Source organism: Streptopelia decaocto (genome assembly GCF_964273445.1).
Source record: "Streptopelia decaocto genome assembly, chromosome: 12".
Classification (NCBI taxonomy): domain Eukaryota; kingdom Metazoa; phylum Chordata; class Aves; order Columbiformes; family Columbidae; genus Streptopelia; species Streptopelia decaocto.
Genome location: NC_138667.1, coordinates 17,851,605 through 17,871,356, shown reverse-complemented (window position 1 = coordinate 17,871,356; position 19,752 = coordinate 17,851,605). Strand labels below are relative to the sequence as shown.

At 53.4% G+C, this 19,752-nt stretch overlaps 1 protein-coding gene across 1 annotated transcript; it reads right to left on the bottom strand.

The window, feature by feature from the left end:
- Positions 1–1,225: 1,225 nt before the first annotated feature.
- LOC309445318 (uncharacterized protein) lies at positions 1,226–19,541 on the bottom strand (the record flags this gene model as incomplete). The annotated part of the gene is given in 6 exon segments (XM_082063957.1): positions 1,226–1,336; positions 1,805–4,591; positions 11,899–14,351; positions 14,354–14,452; positions 14,455–14,636; positions 17,089–19,541. Coding segments are annotated over 6 exon segments (8,085 nt in total).
- Positions 19,542–19,752: the final 211 nt, after the last annotated feature.

Sequence of the window (19,752 nt, the reverse complement as noted above, 5' to 3'; positions counted from 1 at the left end):
AGATTCTTCCCGTACCTCTGTTACTTTTACCGCACGGGTAAAATAGAGGTTGGCTTTAACTGTTTTGTTGGGGGCGGGGAGGGGAAAGGTTTTAAATGGTAGTATAATTTAGAGGAAGAAATTTTCTTATTCTGTCTTGTAGAATAATACGAGGTGTATCCCCTTATTCTGAAAGCACAATATCCTCCACGGTTTGCACAGTTTTTTGTAGCAGTCGTCCTTGAATTATTTTTCTTTCGCCCTTTCTGCAGACTAATACAGCCTCATAATGGGCCATCAAGAACCACATTTCCCAAATCTTGACCAACATCACAAGGCAGCAGTGAAATCCTCCTTCAAAAAGAGCCCTCCTTAGGGACGGCCCTTCACATTTGAACTTATTACTTTCCGGCTGCATATCAAAGGCTACTCTAAATCAGACTCCATCTCTCCCCCTTCTCCAAGAGGTTTCGTTGTAAGCTTATACTACAGGCCATGCTTACACTTAGGACTAATTCTAGACTAATTAAGCAGCAGGCAGAGATACACATACAAAGAGAAAAGAAAACAATTAGTCATCCTCAGTAGTGCTACCATTTAACAATGGCTTTCCTTCAAAAGACCTGAGGGTACTCGTCCGAGAAATAATCGGTATCTTTTCCTTTCACGGAGCCACATGCACTTTCTTTTGAGAGTCCAAAAGTCCACGAAGCAGCAATAAAAAGGGTGTTTGTTCAGCAGTCCACCAGGTCCAAGTACATAATTTCGGGAAAAAGAGATCAGAAAGGAAAAGTCAAGCGTCAACCCCATTTTCCCGACTCCGCTGTGTAAGATTAGTGGATTTCATTGTAGAGTCAGGATCCACTACCATTACCACTACGTGCGACTGCCAATGAAGCAAGAAGTGCTCCGAAGGGAACAGGGTTATCCTGTTCCGTCTTTAACGCCCTCCACTACTAGCGCATACCATCTATAAAGCACGAGTTGTGGAGCCAAAACTTCCCAGCTGAATCTGAAGGCTCAATAGCTTTCTGCTCTGAGTGGATTTTTTTTTTTTTAACTTGTGGAAGACCAGCATCAGCAAGAGCTCCTTAGTTCAAACAGCTTTACCACACCTTTAAATTTTGTCCAGCACAAGTTGAATGGCAAAAACCTCCCCATGGACCCCATGTGAGGCACAGCTGAAGAAGCAGAAAGTACTAGTCCACACTGCCTGCTGCCAAAAAAGCAGTGGTATAGGATTAGCTCATTCCTTCACGGAAACACGGATTGACATCAACCGCCAGAGCAGATAAACCGAAAGCAAACAGCCCACTGCCTTCAGCATGAAGAAAACCCCAGGGAAATATGGACGAAGCTACAGAAAAGTTCACGTGAAAGAGCGAGAGCTCATAGACCTAGAATTTTTTTCAGACACATGATCAGACATCGCAGCAATCAAGGCAAACCCCTTGACAGGGAAATGCAATAAAGAAACACACTGAGGAACTTTCAGGGGGCCAGTACAAGCAAGGTGGTGTTCAAATATAAGACACTTCAGACCCATTTTTAGAATGCCAACAACAAAACCTGGCTATCATACACAGCACACCCAACGGTCTCCCCAAACACTTCCCAGTTCATGTTGCTGTCAACGATGGTCATAATTTCCTCATAGGCTCAGCGTGTTATACAGTAACGGCGTGATAAAAACACTAAGTCCCGTAACAGAAAGTGGAGAAGGAGATCAGCACTCCCCATGCTCACCACTCGTGAAAACCACGGAAACAGGGAAAAAGGTTCAGAAAAGCTCAAGGGAAACGCGAGAAAGTGCGAGCCTACAGACCTGCGAGGCGTCGGGGTCGGCGGGCGGCTCTCCCGCGCCGGCGCTGCTGCTCGGGCTTCTCTTCCCGCTGGGCTCCCCGCCCAGAAGCTCCTCCGCGGGCAGGCTGGGCAGCGGCGACGGCAGCCAAGCGGCCTCGGCCACGGCGCGGCCCGGCGCCACGCACAGGTTGTAGGAGTAGGGCAAGGTGCCCTCGCAGAAGTCGGCCGGGAAGGCGGCGCCGGCCACGGACAAGCGCTGCGCGCCCAGGCAGCGCAGGACGGCGGGCGGCCCGGCCCGGCGCAGCCGCGCCAGCACGGCCAGCGCCACGCTCAGCAGGAACAGCGCGGACAGCAGCGCCAGCGCCAGCACCAGGTAGAACTGCAGCTCCGCCGCCGACTCGCCGCCCGCCGCCCGCTCGCTCAGCTCCGGCAGCGCCTCCTGCAAGCTCTCGGCCAGCACCACGTGCAGCGTGGCCGTGGCCGACAGCGCCGGCTGCCCGTGGTCCTTCACCACGGCCACCAGCCGCTGCTTGGCCGCGTCCCTCTCCGACACGGCCCGCGCCGTGCGCACCTCGCCGCTGTGCAGCCCCACGCGGAACAGCGCCGGCTCCGCCGCCTGCACCAGCTCGTACGACAGCCACGCGTTGCGCCCCGCGTCCGCGTCCACCGCCACCACCTTGGCCACCAGGTACCCGGCCTCGGCCGAACGCGGCACCACCTCGAACGGCTCCAACGCCGGCGCCGACCCCCGCACTCTCTCTCCCGCTTCCGCCGCCGGCCAGAGCACCCGCGGCGCGTTGTCGTTGCGGTCCAGCACGAAGACGCGCACCGTCGCCGTCGAGCTCCGCGCCGGCTCCCCGCCGTCCTGTGCCCGCACGACCACGGCGAACTCGCGGCACTGCTCGTAGTCGAAGGAGCGCTGCGCGTACAGCGCGCCGCTCCGCGCCTCCACCGACACGTACGCCGCCGCGTCAGCGCTGCCGCCCGCCAGCCAGTAGCTCACGCGCCCGTTGGCGCCCGCATCCGCGTCCCGCGCGAGCACGCGCAGCACCGGCGCGCCCGCCGCGTTGTTCTCCGCCACGTAGGCGCTGTAGGCGGCCTCCTCGAACACCGGCGCGTTGTCGTTCACGTCCGACACCTCCAGCACCAGCGCCGTGCTGCTCGACAGCGACGGCCGGCCCCGGTCCCTGGCCACCACCGTCACCCGGTGCTCGGCCGCCTGCTCCCGGTCCAGTGCGCTCGCCGTCACCACCTTGTACGAGCCGCCCGACGACGACACGAGTGACAGCGGCGCCTCGCCCGACAGCTCGCACGACACCTCCCCGTTCTCCCCGGAGTCTCGGTCCCGCACTTTCATCAGCGCCACCACCGTGCCGACCGGCGCGTCCTCGGGCACCGGGCTCGACACCGACGTCAGTGTCACCTCGGGCCCGTTGTCATTCACGTCCAGCACCTCCACATCCACTTCGCAGTGTGCCACCAGACCACCCCCGTCCCTTGCCTCCACCAACAGCGTGTATCCTCGCGTGTCCTCGAAGTCCAGCGTTTCTTTCAGTGTGATCGTCCCCCTTTCCACGTCCACCACGAATTTCTTAAGCACCTTGGCCGGCATTTTTCCGAAGCCATACGTGATGCGGGCGTTGGTCCCGGCATCCGCATCAGAGGCGGAGACGTTCAATACCGTCGACCCCGGCGGCGCGTCCTCCCGCAGGCTCGCGCGGTACCGGTCCTGCGTGAACACGGGCGCGTTATCGTTGGCGTCGGTGACGTTGATGCAGAGCTGGGCGGTGCCGCTCCGGGGCGGGTCACCGCCGTCCAGCGCCGTCAGCACCAGACGCAGGTTCGGCTCGCGCTCCCGGTCCAGCGCGCGGCGAAGCACCAGCTCCGCGAACTTGCTGCCATCCGGACTCTCCTTCACCTCCACCGCGAAGTACCCGTTGGTCTCCAGCTCGTAGCCCTGCAGCGAGTTGCTGCCCACGTCCGCATCTTCCGCCTTGCCCAGGGCAAAACGGGCGCCAGGAGAAGTCAATTCGTTGATCTCCAGCTGGAAACTGTCTTGAAGGAAGTGCGGCGCGTTGTCGTTGACGTCCTGGATGGCCACCTCGACGTGGAAAACATTGAGTGGGTTCTGCACCAGCGCCTCGAAGCTGACGGAGCAGGACGCCGCCTCGCCGCACATCTCCTCCCGGTCCAGCCTCTCGCTCACGTACAGGTTCCCGTTCTCCCCGCTCACCGTGAAGTATTGCTTGTCCGCGCTGAGCCGCAGCTTGCGTGCCGGTAGGTCCGCCGGGCTCAGCCCCAGGTCCCGCGCCAGCGGCCCCACCAGCGAACCTCTGCTCAGCTCCTCGGGGATGGTGTAGCGGAGCCGCTCCGCCGCCGCCCGCCAGCACAAGCCCAGCAGCAAAGCGGGCAGCAGCACTCGCCCGCCTGCTCGCCGCTGCCTCTGCCCGCCCGCCATTCTCGGCAGCGCTCGCCGCGCTCCTCTATCCTGTTGCTGCCCTCCCTCCTTCCAGCCTCTCTCCGCAAAAAGCGGAGGGGCCGCCGGAGCAATGTGGGCGCTGGCTCGGACGCCGCTGCTCCCCAGTCCGCGCTGCCTCTCGCTCCTGCTGCCTGTGCCGCTGCCGTTCTGGTCGGCGCCGGGCGAGCGAGCAGCCTGCGGGGGCAGGACGCTGCGGCGGCTGCGGCTCCGGCTCCAGCGCCGCTCCGCGTCGGCCAACAGCGGCACCCGGAGGCGCCGCGACGCCACCGCAGCCGCCTGATGCCCGCGCTCCCTGGGACCCGGGCTCCAGTGTTTGGTGCCTGCATCCAGCTGCGGGGTATCGCTTTCATTAGAATCACTTAGTGCAGAAACTCTCGCTTGCTGCGACTCCAAAGTCGTTTAAAACTAAGGGACGCTGTCAGGTGATTTTAGGCCATCTCCTTGAGGTTCAGTGAATACTAATCTGTAAATATTCACGGCAGAGCAAGAAATAAAGCTGCTCATTATAATCCAGATGACACCGTTTTAGCACTCTGTAAGGTATTTTAAATTCTACTTTCCTTACCTGCGAGAAATAGCTAGGAAAAAATATATATATATTGGAGTAATCAATACACAATCAAAAGCAGAAGAAAGCAAAATTAATTTCAATCTTTTCAGCCAAGGCCTGACAAGGGTTTCCTCTTCCTTTTGGTCATCTAAGTCTCTGTTTTGTTGTGTTGTGTGTTTTTTTTTTCTGTTGTAAATTTTTATTTTAGGGAGAAGAAAATTATATTGAGAACTATAGAACTCAGTGTTGTGTAAAGCTCTAGGCTGAAATAGCAGAATAATTTTCCTATTTTTTTCTGACACACAAAGTTTCTTGTTTTCCATCTCCATAGTACAGTTGCTGACAATGGGAAAGTGCAGAGTTATGTTGAGTGTTTCACAGAATCATGGAATCATCTGGGTATGAGGGGACCTTTGAAGATCATCTAGTCCAACTCTTTTACCATGGCAGAGGCATCCATCAAATGATCAGGTTGCTCAAAGCCCCATCCAACCTGACTTCGAACCTTTCCAAAGACAACACATCCGTAACTTCACTGGGCAACTGATTTCAGTGTCTCGCCACCTTTATCATAAACATTTCACCTTATGTTCAATTGAAACCTCAACTCTTTAAGTTTAAAACCATTGCCCCTTGTCCTTTTATGACAGGCCCTGCTAAAAACTCTTTGTCTTTCTTACAAGCCCCCTTTGTATATTGAAAGGCCACCATAGGTCTCCTCAGAGCCTTCCCTTCTCCAGGCACCTCAACAACTCTTTTACAGTTCAATGAATTTTCTGGCCCTCCTCTGTACTCACATGTTTTTCTTCTATAGGCCCAGAGATGGATGCAGTACTTCAAGCAACATTGCCAGCTTGTGTCCCGTTTGTCTCCCACACGTACTTCCAAGTCCTTCTCTGCAAGGATGCCCTAAATGTGTGCCTAAGGGAGTAACCATGACTAGCAGGAAAATGACCATTTCTTTCTCTACACACTGCTCCTGCCAAAAGAGCTCCCCCAAATTTTCTCTCCAACCCTACACAACTTGCATGTTTGTTTCTGACTCTCAGAAGACACAGAAATATACCAGGAGAGGATAATATACTAGCATCACACCAAGAAGGGAGATGTATTCATCTGCTTCCCACCATGCTGAAGAAAAACAGAAGGATTCTAAAGCACATGAATGATAAATGGCTGAAGTAAAACAAGAGCAGTCATCTAAGAGAGACTGGATCATCAAAAAAATGCCTTAGGGACAATCTCTCCTCTTTTATCACATGCACTGTTCTACAGAAATGCAACTTCTACTTGAGGTTACACTATCATCTACTCTTCCTACCAAAAAACAGAACACATCTCCTGCTTTCCACCCCTGCTGTACCATAAGCAAGAGGCACTAAAACCCAATAAATTGATAAATGAGGATATGTACCTACTTAAAAATAAACCTGCATACACAGAAGACCAGGGAAAAGACCAAAATCAGAGAACCAACTCAAGAAAGTTTTAAAAGGAAAGTATTGACAGAGAAACTCACTGGGAGGATGTCTTAGTGTTCACTGCAGACATGGAAATTTGTCCCTGAGAGCACCTGTAAATTGTTAATCTCTAAAGCTGCAAGTGCAACCCTAACATTTTACTCTGGCCTACATAGGAAGAAATACTCATCAGCTCTCCGTAATTATTTTATACTAAGTAGCCTCCTTATCTCCTGTAAATATGAAGCTGTAAGTTTAAATATCTTATCATGGCCCTCTTTCTCAAGCTAATAAAGTGTCAAAAATTATCGTTCAGCTTCTGCTTCCTTCTCCTTACACCTAACAGTCTGTCTGAGGTGGCTGAAGGAAGTATTTGCTGCAAAACAACACCCACAGTGTCAAAAGCAATAGTACTGTCCAGAAATGAGGAAAATGAGCCACAACCTTCCAGGAAACAAAGGCCCAAAGAAAGTGTAACTACAAATGTGAAGGAACTCTACATCTCAAAGATACAGGGAGATACAGATGGATAAAGAGGTTTTACACAGGACTCATAAGCTCTTCTACCCATGCATCATAGTTCTAGGTACATACTTAAATAGCTTATTATCAAAGGACTACCATTGCCTTGCAGGACAGGGAATCCAGGATAAAAGCATGAATAGTACGGGCATGAAAATCACACCATAGGCTAGGCAAAAACATATGGACCCATTCCTTTTCCTGGTTGGAATCCAATCTCTCACTCTTCTTACTCTGCATTCACAACATTTGGGTGCACCATGGATAATATGCAACTTTTGTCTCTGTGTTGGCCACAGGTGAAAGAGCATTTAATTCAGCAACATTTTGGGGAACCAGTGGTCTAAGAAAGTCTTTGCCTTGACAGCCAAACATTTTCACTGTATAGGTGAAAAGTACCTTCCCAACCTGACAATTTTAACAGATCTCTACTTTTAAAGACTGTCAGTCACAATGTAGGCCTGGTTTTAGAACATGAGAAGAAATAAGGAGGAAATGGGAAATAGACAGAAGTGAGGGAATCATAGCTTATTGTTTCACACTATGTCAATGGTAGTAGGTACATGAGAAGGATATCTAGTTGGTTAAAATGTACATGGGAGGATAACACAGGAGTTCACACCAAAGACCATAACCACAGTTCCCCAAGTAATTTATGAGGATGATAGGAAAAGGAAAATGCACAGGACCACAACTGTGGTTCCCATTTAACAAGTAGGAGAAATGGAACACTTATACCTCCCTTTTAGACATTTCAGTCTATGCCACAGTGAGCTCTTCCACCTGCCCTGTCTCTGCACAGGCCAAATGCTTTAACATGCTTCAACTTCACACAACAAGGAAGAAAACTTTGCAGACAGACACCATCAAATAAATGTTGCACCTACAACTTCTCCTGATGCAGAATAAGGATCACAACATGGATGCACACATGAAGACTACTCTGCTCATTGTGCTCATTAAAAGAAACATAAAATGCTTTGAAGGGCATAAGCGATACATAGGCTTAGTCATCAGTATCAGCTCAAAACATCACCATTCTTCCTCAGCCATGGGCAATTTGAAAGAGATGTGACTCTGTAACTGTTAATACAATATTTACCTCTATGCCATTCGTAGGAAAATCTGTACTGATCATGATAGTGCAAGAAAATTAGTATCTTCCTTGTACATACTTCAAATATGAAGCCCCACACCCACAAATTCCTAACAAAAATACCCTCCCATCCCCTACACTCACAGCAATTTTAAGGCAAAAAAAACAGCAACAGTTACTTCATTAGACCAAGAGCCATTATAACATTGGAAGGCTGGTCAAGGCTTGGAAAGGCTTAATAAAAAGAATGTGAAACTCTACATCTCAGTCTTATAAGCTCATGTATCCAGAAAAATTACATTTCACACAGCAGTTACTACAAATAGTATCCCTGATTCATGTTTGCACTTTCTTGGCTATTACTTGCAAACCAGTTTCTCAGAAAACTGTCATCCCTTTTCAGGACATGGGAAAAGGTGTCTCAGCATAAGTGGCAGGAAAGCGTTCAGAGAAACTCACTGAGAGGGTGCTTTGGTCTTCATTGCAGGCCTTGAAATTCAACCCTGAGAGCACCTGGAAATCGTTCACCTCTAAAGCTGAAAGTGCAACCCTAAAGGCCTCTGGATTACATAGGAAGAAATACTCATCAGCTCTCAGTATTTTTTTTCAGTATCTGGCCTCCTCATCTCCCACAAAAATGACGCCATGAGTGTAAAGGCCTTAAAATGGGCCTTGTTCTCAAGCTCATTCTTCTGAGAAATTACAGCAGAATCTCTTTCAGCTTCTGCTTCATCTTCCTAATAACTAAAATTCTGTCTTAAGTGGTCGAAGGAAGTATTTGCTGCAAAACAACACCCACAGTTTCAAAAGCAAAAACACTGTCCAGAAACTGAGAAAAAGAAGCACAGCCTTCAAGGAAACAATGGTCTGAAGAAAGTGTAACTACAAATATGAAGGAACTCTACACCTCAAAGTTAAAGGGAGATAGAGATGGATAAAGAGGTTTCACACAGCAATCGTAAGCTGTTCTCCTCATGTTCCGTATTTCTAGGTACATACTTAGACTACAAATATGAATAAATTCTACATCAAAAAGTTACAGGGAGATACAAATGTGTAAACTAGGTTTCCAAGAGGAATCACAAGCTGTTTTACCCATGCATCATAGTTCTAGGTACACACTTAAGCTCAAATATTTTCTTACCAGAGGACTACCATTGCCTTGCAGGACAGCAAAGCTAGGATCACAACACGAATGTCAAAGGCACAAAATCAAACCATTGCCCAGTCAAAACCACATAGAACCACATCTTTTCATAACTGGAGCCCACTATCTTAGCCTTCTTGCTCGGCATTCCAAAACTTGGGTTGCACTGTGGACAATATCCAACTTTTGCCTCTATGTTGGCCAAAGAGCATTTCACTCAGCAACATTTTTGGGAAACAGTGGTCTATCAAAATCTTGGCAGCTGAACACCTTCAGGTTATGGGTGGAAACTGCTCCTGCAGTCTGATAATTTTAACAGATCTGTACTTTAAGGACTATCAGTCAACTGAGGTCCAGTTCTAGAATATGAGAAGAAACACAGAAGAAATGTGAAACCTATAGAAATGAAGGAATGAAAGGTTAGGATTTCAGATTATGTCAGCTGTAGCAGACACACAAGAAGGGTTTCTAATTGGTAAAATGTACATGGGAGGATCACAGAGGAGTTTATACCAAAGACGATAGCCACAGCTCTCCAGGTCATTTCTTTGGGCAATAAGAAATGGAAAATGCCCAGGAACACAACTATGGGCCCCATTTAACAACTAGGAGAAAATGCATATTTACACCTCACTTTTAGACATTACAAACTATACCACAGCAAGCTGTGCCACTTACCTTGTCTCTCTGCAGACTGAATGTTCCAGTGTGCTCCAACATAATACAAAAAAGGGAAGATAACTTTGCAAATAGAAACCACTGAAATAAATGTTGTACATGCAGCTTCTCCTTGTGGAGACCAAGAATCACAATGTGGATGTATGCATGGAGACTTCCCTGCTCATCACAAGAAAATAAAATGCTCTAAAGGGCATATACAACATGCAGCTCAATTAAAGACTCAGTCATCAGTGTCAGCTCAAAACACGATCATGCACATGGGCAATTTGGACAAGATGTGACTCTGCAACTGTTATTGAAATGTTGGCCTCTATACCCCAATGATTACCATTCACAGGAAAATCTGGATTGGACATGACATTGGACAGTGTATAAAATGAGTACCTTCCTCACACCTACTTTAAATTACAAGGCCCAAAACCAGAAATTCCAGACAAAAATACACTCCCATCCCCTACATTCACACCACTTCTAAGGCTGAAAAAACATCAGCAGTTACTTCATAGCAGCAAGAGCAATTAATAACATCAGAGGGTTGGTTTATGCTGGGAAAAGCAACCAGGATGAAACCCAACATCAATCTCACAAGCACATGTATCCAGAAAAAGGACATTTCACACAGCAATTAGGAGAAATAGTCTCCCTCATTCATGTTTGCACTTCCATGGTTATTACTTGCAGACTAGTTTGTCAGAAGATTGTCATCCCCTTTAAGGGTGGGGGAAAAAGCCTCTAGCGTAAGTGGCAGAGGTCTTGGCACTAGGTACGATACTAAAGCACTGTCCAGAAACATGGAACACACAACCCCCTCTTTACCTGCTTCCAGGCCAGTCTCTTGCTGATCCTGTGCTGACTTCCCACCATGTGTATGTGACAAATAAGGGCATTACTTCCCGTGATTTTTCAGACACATGATCAGACACACAGAGGCCCATCTTTGCCTCATCATGGTAAGCAATCCAAGCCTTTAAATACTATTGACAGGGAACATTGTGCAACAAGAAGGAACACTGATGAAACAAGATGGGGCCAGTCCAAACGATGTGATATTCAAAACTAAGCCATCTTCAGACCCGTTTCCAGAAGGCCAGTAATAACCCTAGGAGTCAACAAAACACATACCAGGTATCCAGCAGTCTCCTCAAACACTTCACAGCATGCGAGTCTCTCACTTCTGTTCATCATTTGCACGTAGACTCCACCTAATGAAAATTTACTAAGACATTTTCTCCTTACTATGGATAACATTTGACTTTAAAGGATGTGTAAAATACAAACAAGAGTATTTCTTCCAGTGTCATTTGCGGGAAACAGGTCTATGGAAGTCTTTATCTTTACAGCTGTAAACACGAAAGACACGTAGGGGAAACTCAGGCAAATGTAACAGATGGGATCTTCCACTCGCTATTTAGTAAAGAATGAAAAGCCATTCGCTTCTACACATTTATGATTAATACTTAACTAAACCATTCGCACCTGCAATATATAATTAGTACATAATTAAGATATTCGTTAACTGCAACACGGTAACATGCAGGAAGAATAAATTCACGTTGCGAGATACTGCAGATTGGCACTGAACAGGAAAAGGAACAAAACAGATTTCTTGTGTCCTTCAAGAGCCCCTAACATATAGCTATCATGACTTTTGTCTCCAGCAACTTCTATAGTGTGCTTTGACCGAGATAATTTTCATGCACTTCTCATTAAACAGCCAGCTGCTCAGACCATTTCTCTCTAAAGTGCACCAGGATCACCCCACAGGCTACACACACGTAAAATGTCAAAGCTCCTTTGACTTCTCACTACAGTTCACAAAATAAACAACAAGGGTCTAAAAGTAAACGACAAGCTGTCATACAGAAGAAAACTCGGTCAGTCAACAGCGTATAACAGAGTAAAGACGGGATAAAAACATATACGCCCGCTCTGAAGAAATTCAAGATAAGAGCAGACCCACTTATGCTGCCAACCACACCAACGGTAACACTGAGCAACGATCCCAAGTTCACCTCCCTGAGGCAAGAGCCACCAGCACACAGCGCGCTGCCGAATGAAGCTTTGCTCTCCCTGTAACCAAACCTCCCTAGCCAGGACACAGCGGAACGTGGCGGTAAAATGGCGGAGAAGCAGCAGAGGGAAGCATCGTGATCACTGCAAAGGGCGGTCATTGGAACTCACCGGGGGAGCGGCGGAGTCCTCCCCGAGCAGCGGCGCGGGCTCGTCGGGCGGCGGGCGGGCCGGGAGGGTGTCGCAGCAGCTGGCGCCCGAGAAGCGGAGCTGGCTCCTGCGCGAGTCGGCCGTGAGCGACACCTCGTGCGAGTAGGAGTGCAGGAAGGCGCGGACGCCGTCGATGCCCACGAAGTGCGAGGCCGGCACGCCGCGCAAGGCGCCGCTGCCCGCCGGCAGCAGCTGCGAGCGGCGCCAGCGCCGCAGGCGCAGCGCCAGCAGCAGCAGCAGGAAGGCGAGGAAGAGGCAGGACACGGCCGCCACGGCCAGCACCAGCCAGCGCGTCAGGCTGCCGGCCGGCTCGCCCGGCGCCGCCGCCGATGCCGCGCTGCCCAGCTCGGCCAGCAGCTCGCCCACGCTCTCGGCCAGCACCACCGTCAGCGTGGCCGTGGCCGACAGCGCCGGCCGCCCGTGGTCCTTCACCACCACCACCAGGCTCTGCCGCGCCGCGTCGCGGGCCAGCGGGAAGCGCGCCGTGCGCACCTCGCCGCTGTGCAGCCCCACGCGGAACAGCCCCGGCTCCGTCGCCTTGGCCAGCTCGTACGACAGCCACGCGTTCTGCCCCGCGTCCGCGTCCACCGCCACCACCTTGGCCACCAGCGCGCCGGGCTCCGCCGAGCGCGGCGCCAGCTCCACGCCCGCCCAGCCCGCGCCCGCCGCAAGCGGCGCCGCCGGCGGGTACAGAACCTGCGGCGCGTTGTCGTTCTTGTCCACGATCACCAGCCGCACCGACACGTTGCTGCTCAGCGCCGGCGCGCCGCCGTCCTCCGCCCGCACCCACAGCCCCACCTCGCGCACCTCCTCGTAGTCGAACGAGCGCAGCGCGTACAGCGCGCCCGTCTCCGCCTCCACCGACACGTACGACGACAGCGGCGCGCCCCGCACACGCCCCTCCCCCAGCCGGTACCGCACGCGCGCGTTCTGCCCCCAGTCCGCGTCCCACGCCCGCACCCTCAGCACCAGCGCGCCCGCCGCGTTGTTCTCGGGCACGCGGGCGCTGTAGCGCGCCTCCGCGAACACCGGCGCGTTGTCATTCACGTCCAGCACCCGCAGCCATAGCACCGCGCTGCTCCACAGCGCCGGCGACCCGCCGTCCACCGCCCGCACCGTCACGTTGTACTCTGACACCTGTTCCCGGTCCAGCTCTCGAGTCGTCACTAAGCGATAATAATTATCAAACGACTTCTCCAAGCGGAACGGGAGGCTCTCGGCGATGCTGCACCGCACCTCGCCGTTCCCTCCCGAGTCGCGGTCTTGCACGTGGAGAAGGGCCACCACGGTTCCCAACGGGGCGTCCTCAGAGATCTCGTTCAGCACCGATCTAATCGATATCTTGGGCACATTGTCGTTGACGTCTGTCACTGTGATCGTGACTTTCGCCGTGTCGAAAAGCTCTCCTCCGTCTCGTGCCTGCACCTCCAGTTCATAAGAGTCACCTTCCTCAAAGTCCAGGCTCCGCACCAGAGCGATCCCTCCCGTCTCGACGTCCAGCTGGAAAATCTCTGATATCATGTCCGTTGCCTTCTTCAGTGAGTATTTCACGTGCCCGTTCAGTCCCTCGTCGGCGTCGGTGGCAGTGACGGTGACGAGGGTGGAGCCCACGGGCACGTCCTCCGGCACACGCACCGTGTACTCCGCCTGGCTGAACACGGGCGCGTTGTCGTTGGCGTCCAGCACCGCCACGCGGATCCGCGCCGTGCCCGTCCGCGCCGGCTCGCCGCCGTCGCTCGCCCTCAGCACCAGCTCGTGAAACGCCGCCTCCTCCCGGTCCAGCGCCTTCGCCAGCACCAGCTCGGGACGCTGATCCCCGCCGGGACCCGTCTGCACGGCCAGCGAGAAGTGTTCATCACCGCTTAGCTCGTAGCTCTGCACGGAATTCTGTCCCGAGTCCGGGTCGAGAGCCTCGGGCAGGGGAAACCGCGACCCTGGGGCTGTCGTCTCGCTCATTCGCTCTTCCACCTCTGCTTCCTTAAAGCTGGGGGAATTATCGTTAATGTCCGTGATCTTCACTTGAATTCCGTGAACTTGCATTTTTCCCTCCACTAGCAATTCACAGCGGAGCACACATTTCTCCACCAGCCGACACAGCTGCTCTCTGTCTATCCTCTCCGCTGTCACCAAATGTCCCTTCTTCCCGTGCAGGGCGAAATACTGCGTCCCACCATCGGAGACAACGCGGACTCCGCCTTCTCCGAGTGCTGGTAGCTGCAGCCCCAGGTCCTTGGCCACGTCGCCCACGAACGAGCCCTTGGGCAGCTCCTCGGGAATCGAGTAGCTCAGATGCCCCCACGCCACCTCCCACGCTGCCACCAGCACGCCCCACAGCAGGGCTCGCTCTCGCCGACCCCAGCACCTCCCCACCGCCCACATCTCCGCGGCGGTCCCACCGGCACCGCACCAACAACGGCAGCTCCTCGTCGCCGCCTCTTGCTTCGGTACCTTTCGGACGCTCCCGGCCGCTGCCGCCGGCCGCTCCGCCTCGCTGCAGCACGGCTCCGCACCGCTCGGCCGCCGAGACCGCGAGCGAGCCGGGCCGCAGCGGGCGGGGCTGCCTGCAGCGCTCCGGCGTTCTTCTCGCTCCTCCTCGGTCAACAGCGGCGCCCGCAGCCTCCTCCCGGCACTGCAGACACCGAGCGCTGCCCAGCGGTTCACAACCAGAAGAAAGGCAGATGCCTCCTGTTTTGTTATTTCTAGTGGAGGGAAAAGATTTTCTTTTAAATGCCGGTCTTCTCTAATATAGAGGTAGAATCTTTCTCAGTGTGACGTTTAGACTGTTATGAGGCTCAACCCATTAGTCTGAAATCACAATCTCCTGCACTGATTTCACAGCTTTTTGTAGCAGTCATCTTCGAATGATTTTTCTCTCACCTTTTACGCAGACTTATACAGCATCATATTGGAACGTTTCCAGCTAGATTTTTCAAATCCTGACCAACAAAAGGCAGTGCAAGGCAGTGATTAATATCCTTCTTCAAAAGCAGTCCCTTCTCTCTTGATCTTGTCACTTTACAGCTGTATATCGGAGGCTGCTCTGTATCAGCCTCAATTGCTCCCCGTATTCCAACGGGTTTTGTTATAATTTTATACTATAGGCCGCGCTTACAGTTGGGAGTTGTTGTTCCATTCTAGAGTAATTAATCATCAGGCAGCAATACATAGGCAAAGACAAGAGAAAATTAATAAACAAATAAATAAAACTAGCATAAAGCAAATGCTTCTTGTTAAACAAAGTAAAACCATTTGAGAATAAGAGGATACAAAAACCTCTCTAGGAAAAGACATCTCAGAAACAGAAAAAAAAAAAAGAGGGAACAGAAATTAAGTTGACAGCCTAACCTAATGTTAACATTCCTCCAATGGCCTTCCCTCAAAAGATGGGAAGGTACACAGCAGAGGCAAACGAATAATCTGTAACTTCTCCACCACTGGAGTCACATGCACTTTCCTTTGGTAGTCCATCACTGAAAAAGCATTAAAACAAAGGGCTTTTGTTTAGCTCTCAACCAGCTCCAAGTACATAACTTCGGGAAAAACAAATAGGAAGGAAAAATCTTCAACACCAAGTGTCAACCCCATTTTCCCGATCCCACTGTGTAGAACTAGTGGGTCTCTTTGTAGAGTCAGGATCCACCATTCACCGTTACTGACATTTCAGACAACATAAGCTTCATAATCAAAAACTGTCAGCTGAACCTGAACCTGCGACTGACAATGGACCAAGTAATGCCAACACCTACTTAGTACTCTGAATGGAAAGGGTTAATACTGTTCCTTCTTTCATTCCTTCATGGACACATAAATCAACACTTCCGCTCCATATCACACAGGGAAACCCGGGAAAAACAGGAAGGAGGCACAGAAAGGATCTTGGTCAACCAGTACTTACGCATACTACTTTATACAGCACATGTTGTGGACTCAAAAATTCTCAGCTGAATCTGAATGCATGATGAACTAAGTGTGTCACCAATAACTGCCTTGTGGACGACCAGCATCAGCAGAGCTCCCACAAATCTACAGTTTTGTTCAGCAAATAATAATAGTAATAAATACATAATTTCAATAACCAATCCAAAAGGCAATATCTCATGAACACTGTTCCCATGCAACTGATTTCAGAGCAGAAAGGAGCAGTCATGCTTGATTGACTTCATCCTCAGCCTTTCTGCAGACCAAAAGAGCACCATGGAGTAAGAGAACTACTCATGAAGTCAGAACGGTCGGTCCCTGGATCCTGCAGTATAGGGATTCCCAAACGCTTACCCGTACCACAAGGCAGCAATTAAGATCCCCCCGTCAAAAAGAGAGTCTACCCTTCTCTCTTGATTTTGTTACTTCTCACCTCAACATCGAGGCTGGTCTGATTGATAGTCCATTTCTCCCCTTTCTCCAAACACCATTTCGAATTTGTTAATAACAAGCTTACACTACCGGCTGTACTTCCTCCTACAGTAAGTCAGCAGTAGGCAGGGGTGCACTCTTTATAGGGGAGATCATTACAAAAAAAAAGAGGGACATCTCAAGCAACATCATCAAATTGATGAAACATGATACATAAATTTAGGGTTTGGATAGTTTATACGCAATTACTTGGAAAAACAATGCCTGCACAACATTTATCCATCCCATTAATGCTGTCATTTCAGCAGCAACCTTATTCCAAAAAATAAGAGAGCACAGGGAGGAAGAGGGAAACATTCAATAGGGAGGAACTAATTGTAAGTTCACAATTCATGGAGCTACGCACACCTTTCCTTTAGGAAGACACCGGTTTTGCATCCAGTTATCAAGCAAGTTCAAGCACATGGATTTGGGAAAACAGAGATGAGGAAGGAAAATTCTCTAACACAGGGGGTCCATCACATATCTCATCATGTAGACTCAATCAATTACCGCGTTCCTAACTTATATGAGAATTGTAGTCAACACCGCTCAGACGAACCTGTATCCGTGACCGATGAAGAAACATGACATGACACCATGACCTGCCTACGATGATTCGGAGGGTGACACCCCGATCATTCATTTTTTCAGGGAGACGCGGAAAAGCGCTCCCAATGCTCACCACTCGGAGAAAAAAAAAACAGGGAACAGGGAAGAAGGTTAAGAATACTTCAACGAAAATTCCGAGAGAGCACGGACTCACAGACCTGCGGTGCGTCGGGGTCGGCGGGCGGCTCTCCCGCGCCGGCACTGCTGCTCGGGCTCCTCTTCCCGCTGGGCTCCCCGCCCAGAAGCTCCTCCGCGGGCAGGCTGGGCAGCGGCGGCGGCAGCCAAGCGGCCTCGGCCACGGCGCGGCCCGACGCCACGCACAGGTTGTAGGAGTAGGGCAAGGTGCCCTCGCAGAAGTCGGCCGGGAAGGCGGCGCCGGCCACGGACAAGCGCTGCGCGCCCAGGCAGCGCAGGACGGCAGGCGGCCCGGCCCGGCGCAGCCGCGCCAGCACGGCCAGCGCCACGCTCAGCAGGAACAGCGCGGACAGCAGCGCCAGCGCCAGCACCAGGTAGAACTGCAGCTCCGCCGCCGACTCGCCGCCCGCCGCCCGCTCGCTCAGCTCCGGCAGCGCCTCCTGCAAGCTCTCGGCCAGCACCACGTGCAGCGTGGCCGTGGCCGACAGCGCCGGCTGCCCGTGGTCCTTCACCACGGCCACCAGCCGCTGCTTGGCCGCGTCCCTCTCCGACACGGCCCGCGCCGTGCGCACCTCGCCGCTGTGCAGCCCCACGCGGAACAGCGCCGGCTCCGCCGCCTGCACCAGCTCGTACGACAGCCACGCGTTGCGCCCCGCGTCCGCGTCCACCGCCACCACCTTGGCCACCAGGTACCCGGCCTCGGCCGAACGCGGCACCACCTCGAACGGCTCCAATGCCGGCGCCGACCCCGGCACTCTCTCTCCCGCGCCCGTTGCCGGCCAGAGCACGCGCGGCGCGTTGTCGTTGCGGTCCAGCACGAAGACGCGCACCGTCGCCGTCGAGCTCCGCGCCGGCTCCCCGCCGTCCTGTGCCCGCACGACCACGGCGAACTCGCGGCACTGCTCGTAGTCGAAGGAGCGCTGCGCGTACAGCGCGCCGCTCCGCGCCTCCACCGATACATACGCTGCGGAGTCCGCCGCACCCGCGCTCCCGCCCGCCAGCCAGTAGCTCACGCGCCCGTTGGAGCCCGCGTCCGCGTCCCGCGCGAGCACGCGCAGTATCGGCGCGCCCACCGCGTTGTTCTCCGCCACGTAGGCGCTGTAGGCGGCCTCCTCGAACACCGGCGCGTTGTCGTTCACGTCCGACACCTCCAGCACCAGCGCCGTGCTACTCGACAGCGACGGCCGGCCCCGGTCCCTGGCCACCACGGTCACCCGGTGTTTGGCCGCCTGCTCCCGGTCCAGTGCGCTCGCCGTCACCACCTTGTACGAGCCGCCCGACGACGCCACGAGTGACAGCGGCGCCTCGCCTGACAGTTCGCACGACACCTCTCCGTTCTCCCCGGAGTCCAGGTCCCGCGCTTTCAGAAGCGCCACCACCGTGCCGGCCGGCGCGTCCTCGGGCACGGGGCTCGACACCGACAGCATCGTGATTTCAGGGACATTGTCATTCTCGTCCGTGATGTTTATGTGCACTTCGCAGTGACCCGTGAAACCGCCGCCGTCCCTCGCCTCCAAGCCGAAGCTGTATTTGCTCTTCTCCTCGAAATCGAGGGGTCCCGCTGTCCTGACCTCGCCGCTCTCACTGTCAACATTGAATAACGCGTGGCCGCCGTCCGGGAAGTTGCCGAAGGAGTAGGACACCCGCCCGTTGGAGCCCGCGTCCGCATCCGTGGCTTGCACCCGCAGCACCAGCGACCCCGCCGGCACATTCTCCCGCACTCGCGCCTCGTAGACGATCTTACTGAACACGGGCGCATTGTCGTTGGCGTCTGTCACGTTGATGCGAATCTGGACAGTCCCGGACCTCACGGGGTCCCCACCATCCACGGCCGTCAGTACCAGCTGGAAGGAGCTCTTCTTCTCCCTGTCCAACGCTCTCTCCAGCACTAATTCTGGCTGCTTTTTTCGACCCGTATTCTCCTTCACGGCCAGAGTGAAGGCCGGGTTGTCAGTGAGCTGGTAAGTCAGCAGTGAGTTGCTGCCCACGTCCGCGTCTCGAGCCATCTCCAGCGGAAAACGTGCCCCGGGAGTGATCCATTCACCGATCTCGAGCTCCAGAGCCGCCTTGCTGAAGGCCGGGGAGTTGTCGTTGACGTCCTGGATGGCCACCTCGACGTGGAAAATGTTGAGAGGGTTCTGCACCAGCGCCTCGAAGCTGACGGAGCAGATCGCTGCCTCGCCGCACATCTCCTCCCGGTCCAGCCGCTCGCTCACGTACAGGTTCCCGTTCTCCCCGCTCACCGTGAAGTATTGCTTGTCCGCGCTGAGCCGCAGCTTCCGTGCCGGCAGGTCCGCCGGGCTCAGCCCCAGGTCCCGCGCCAGCGGCCCCACCAGCGAACCTCTGCCCAGCTCCTCGGGGATGGTGTAGCGGAGCCGCTCGGCCGCCGCCCGCCAGCACAAGCCCAGCAGCAAAGCGGGCAGCAGCACTCGCCCGCCTGCTCGCCGCTGCCTCTGCCCGCCCGCCATTCTCGGCAGCGCTCGCCGCGCTTCTCCCTCCTACCGCTGCTCTCCCTCTTTCCAGCTCCTCTCCGCAAACAGCGCAGGGGCCGCCGGAGGGCAGCGAGCGATGTGGGCGCCGGCTCGGACGCCGCTGCTCCCCAATCCGTGCCGCCTCTCGCTGCTGCTGTCCCTGCTGCTGCGGCTCTGGCCGGCGCCGGGCGAGCGAGCAGCCTGCTGG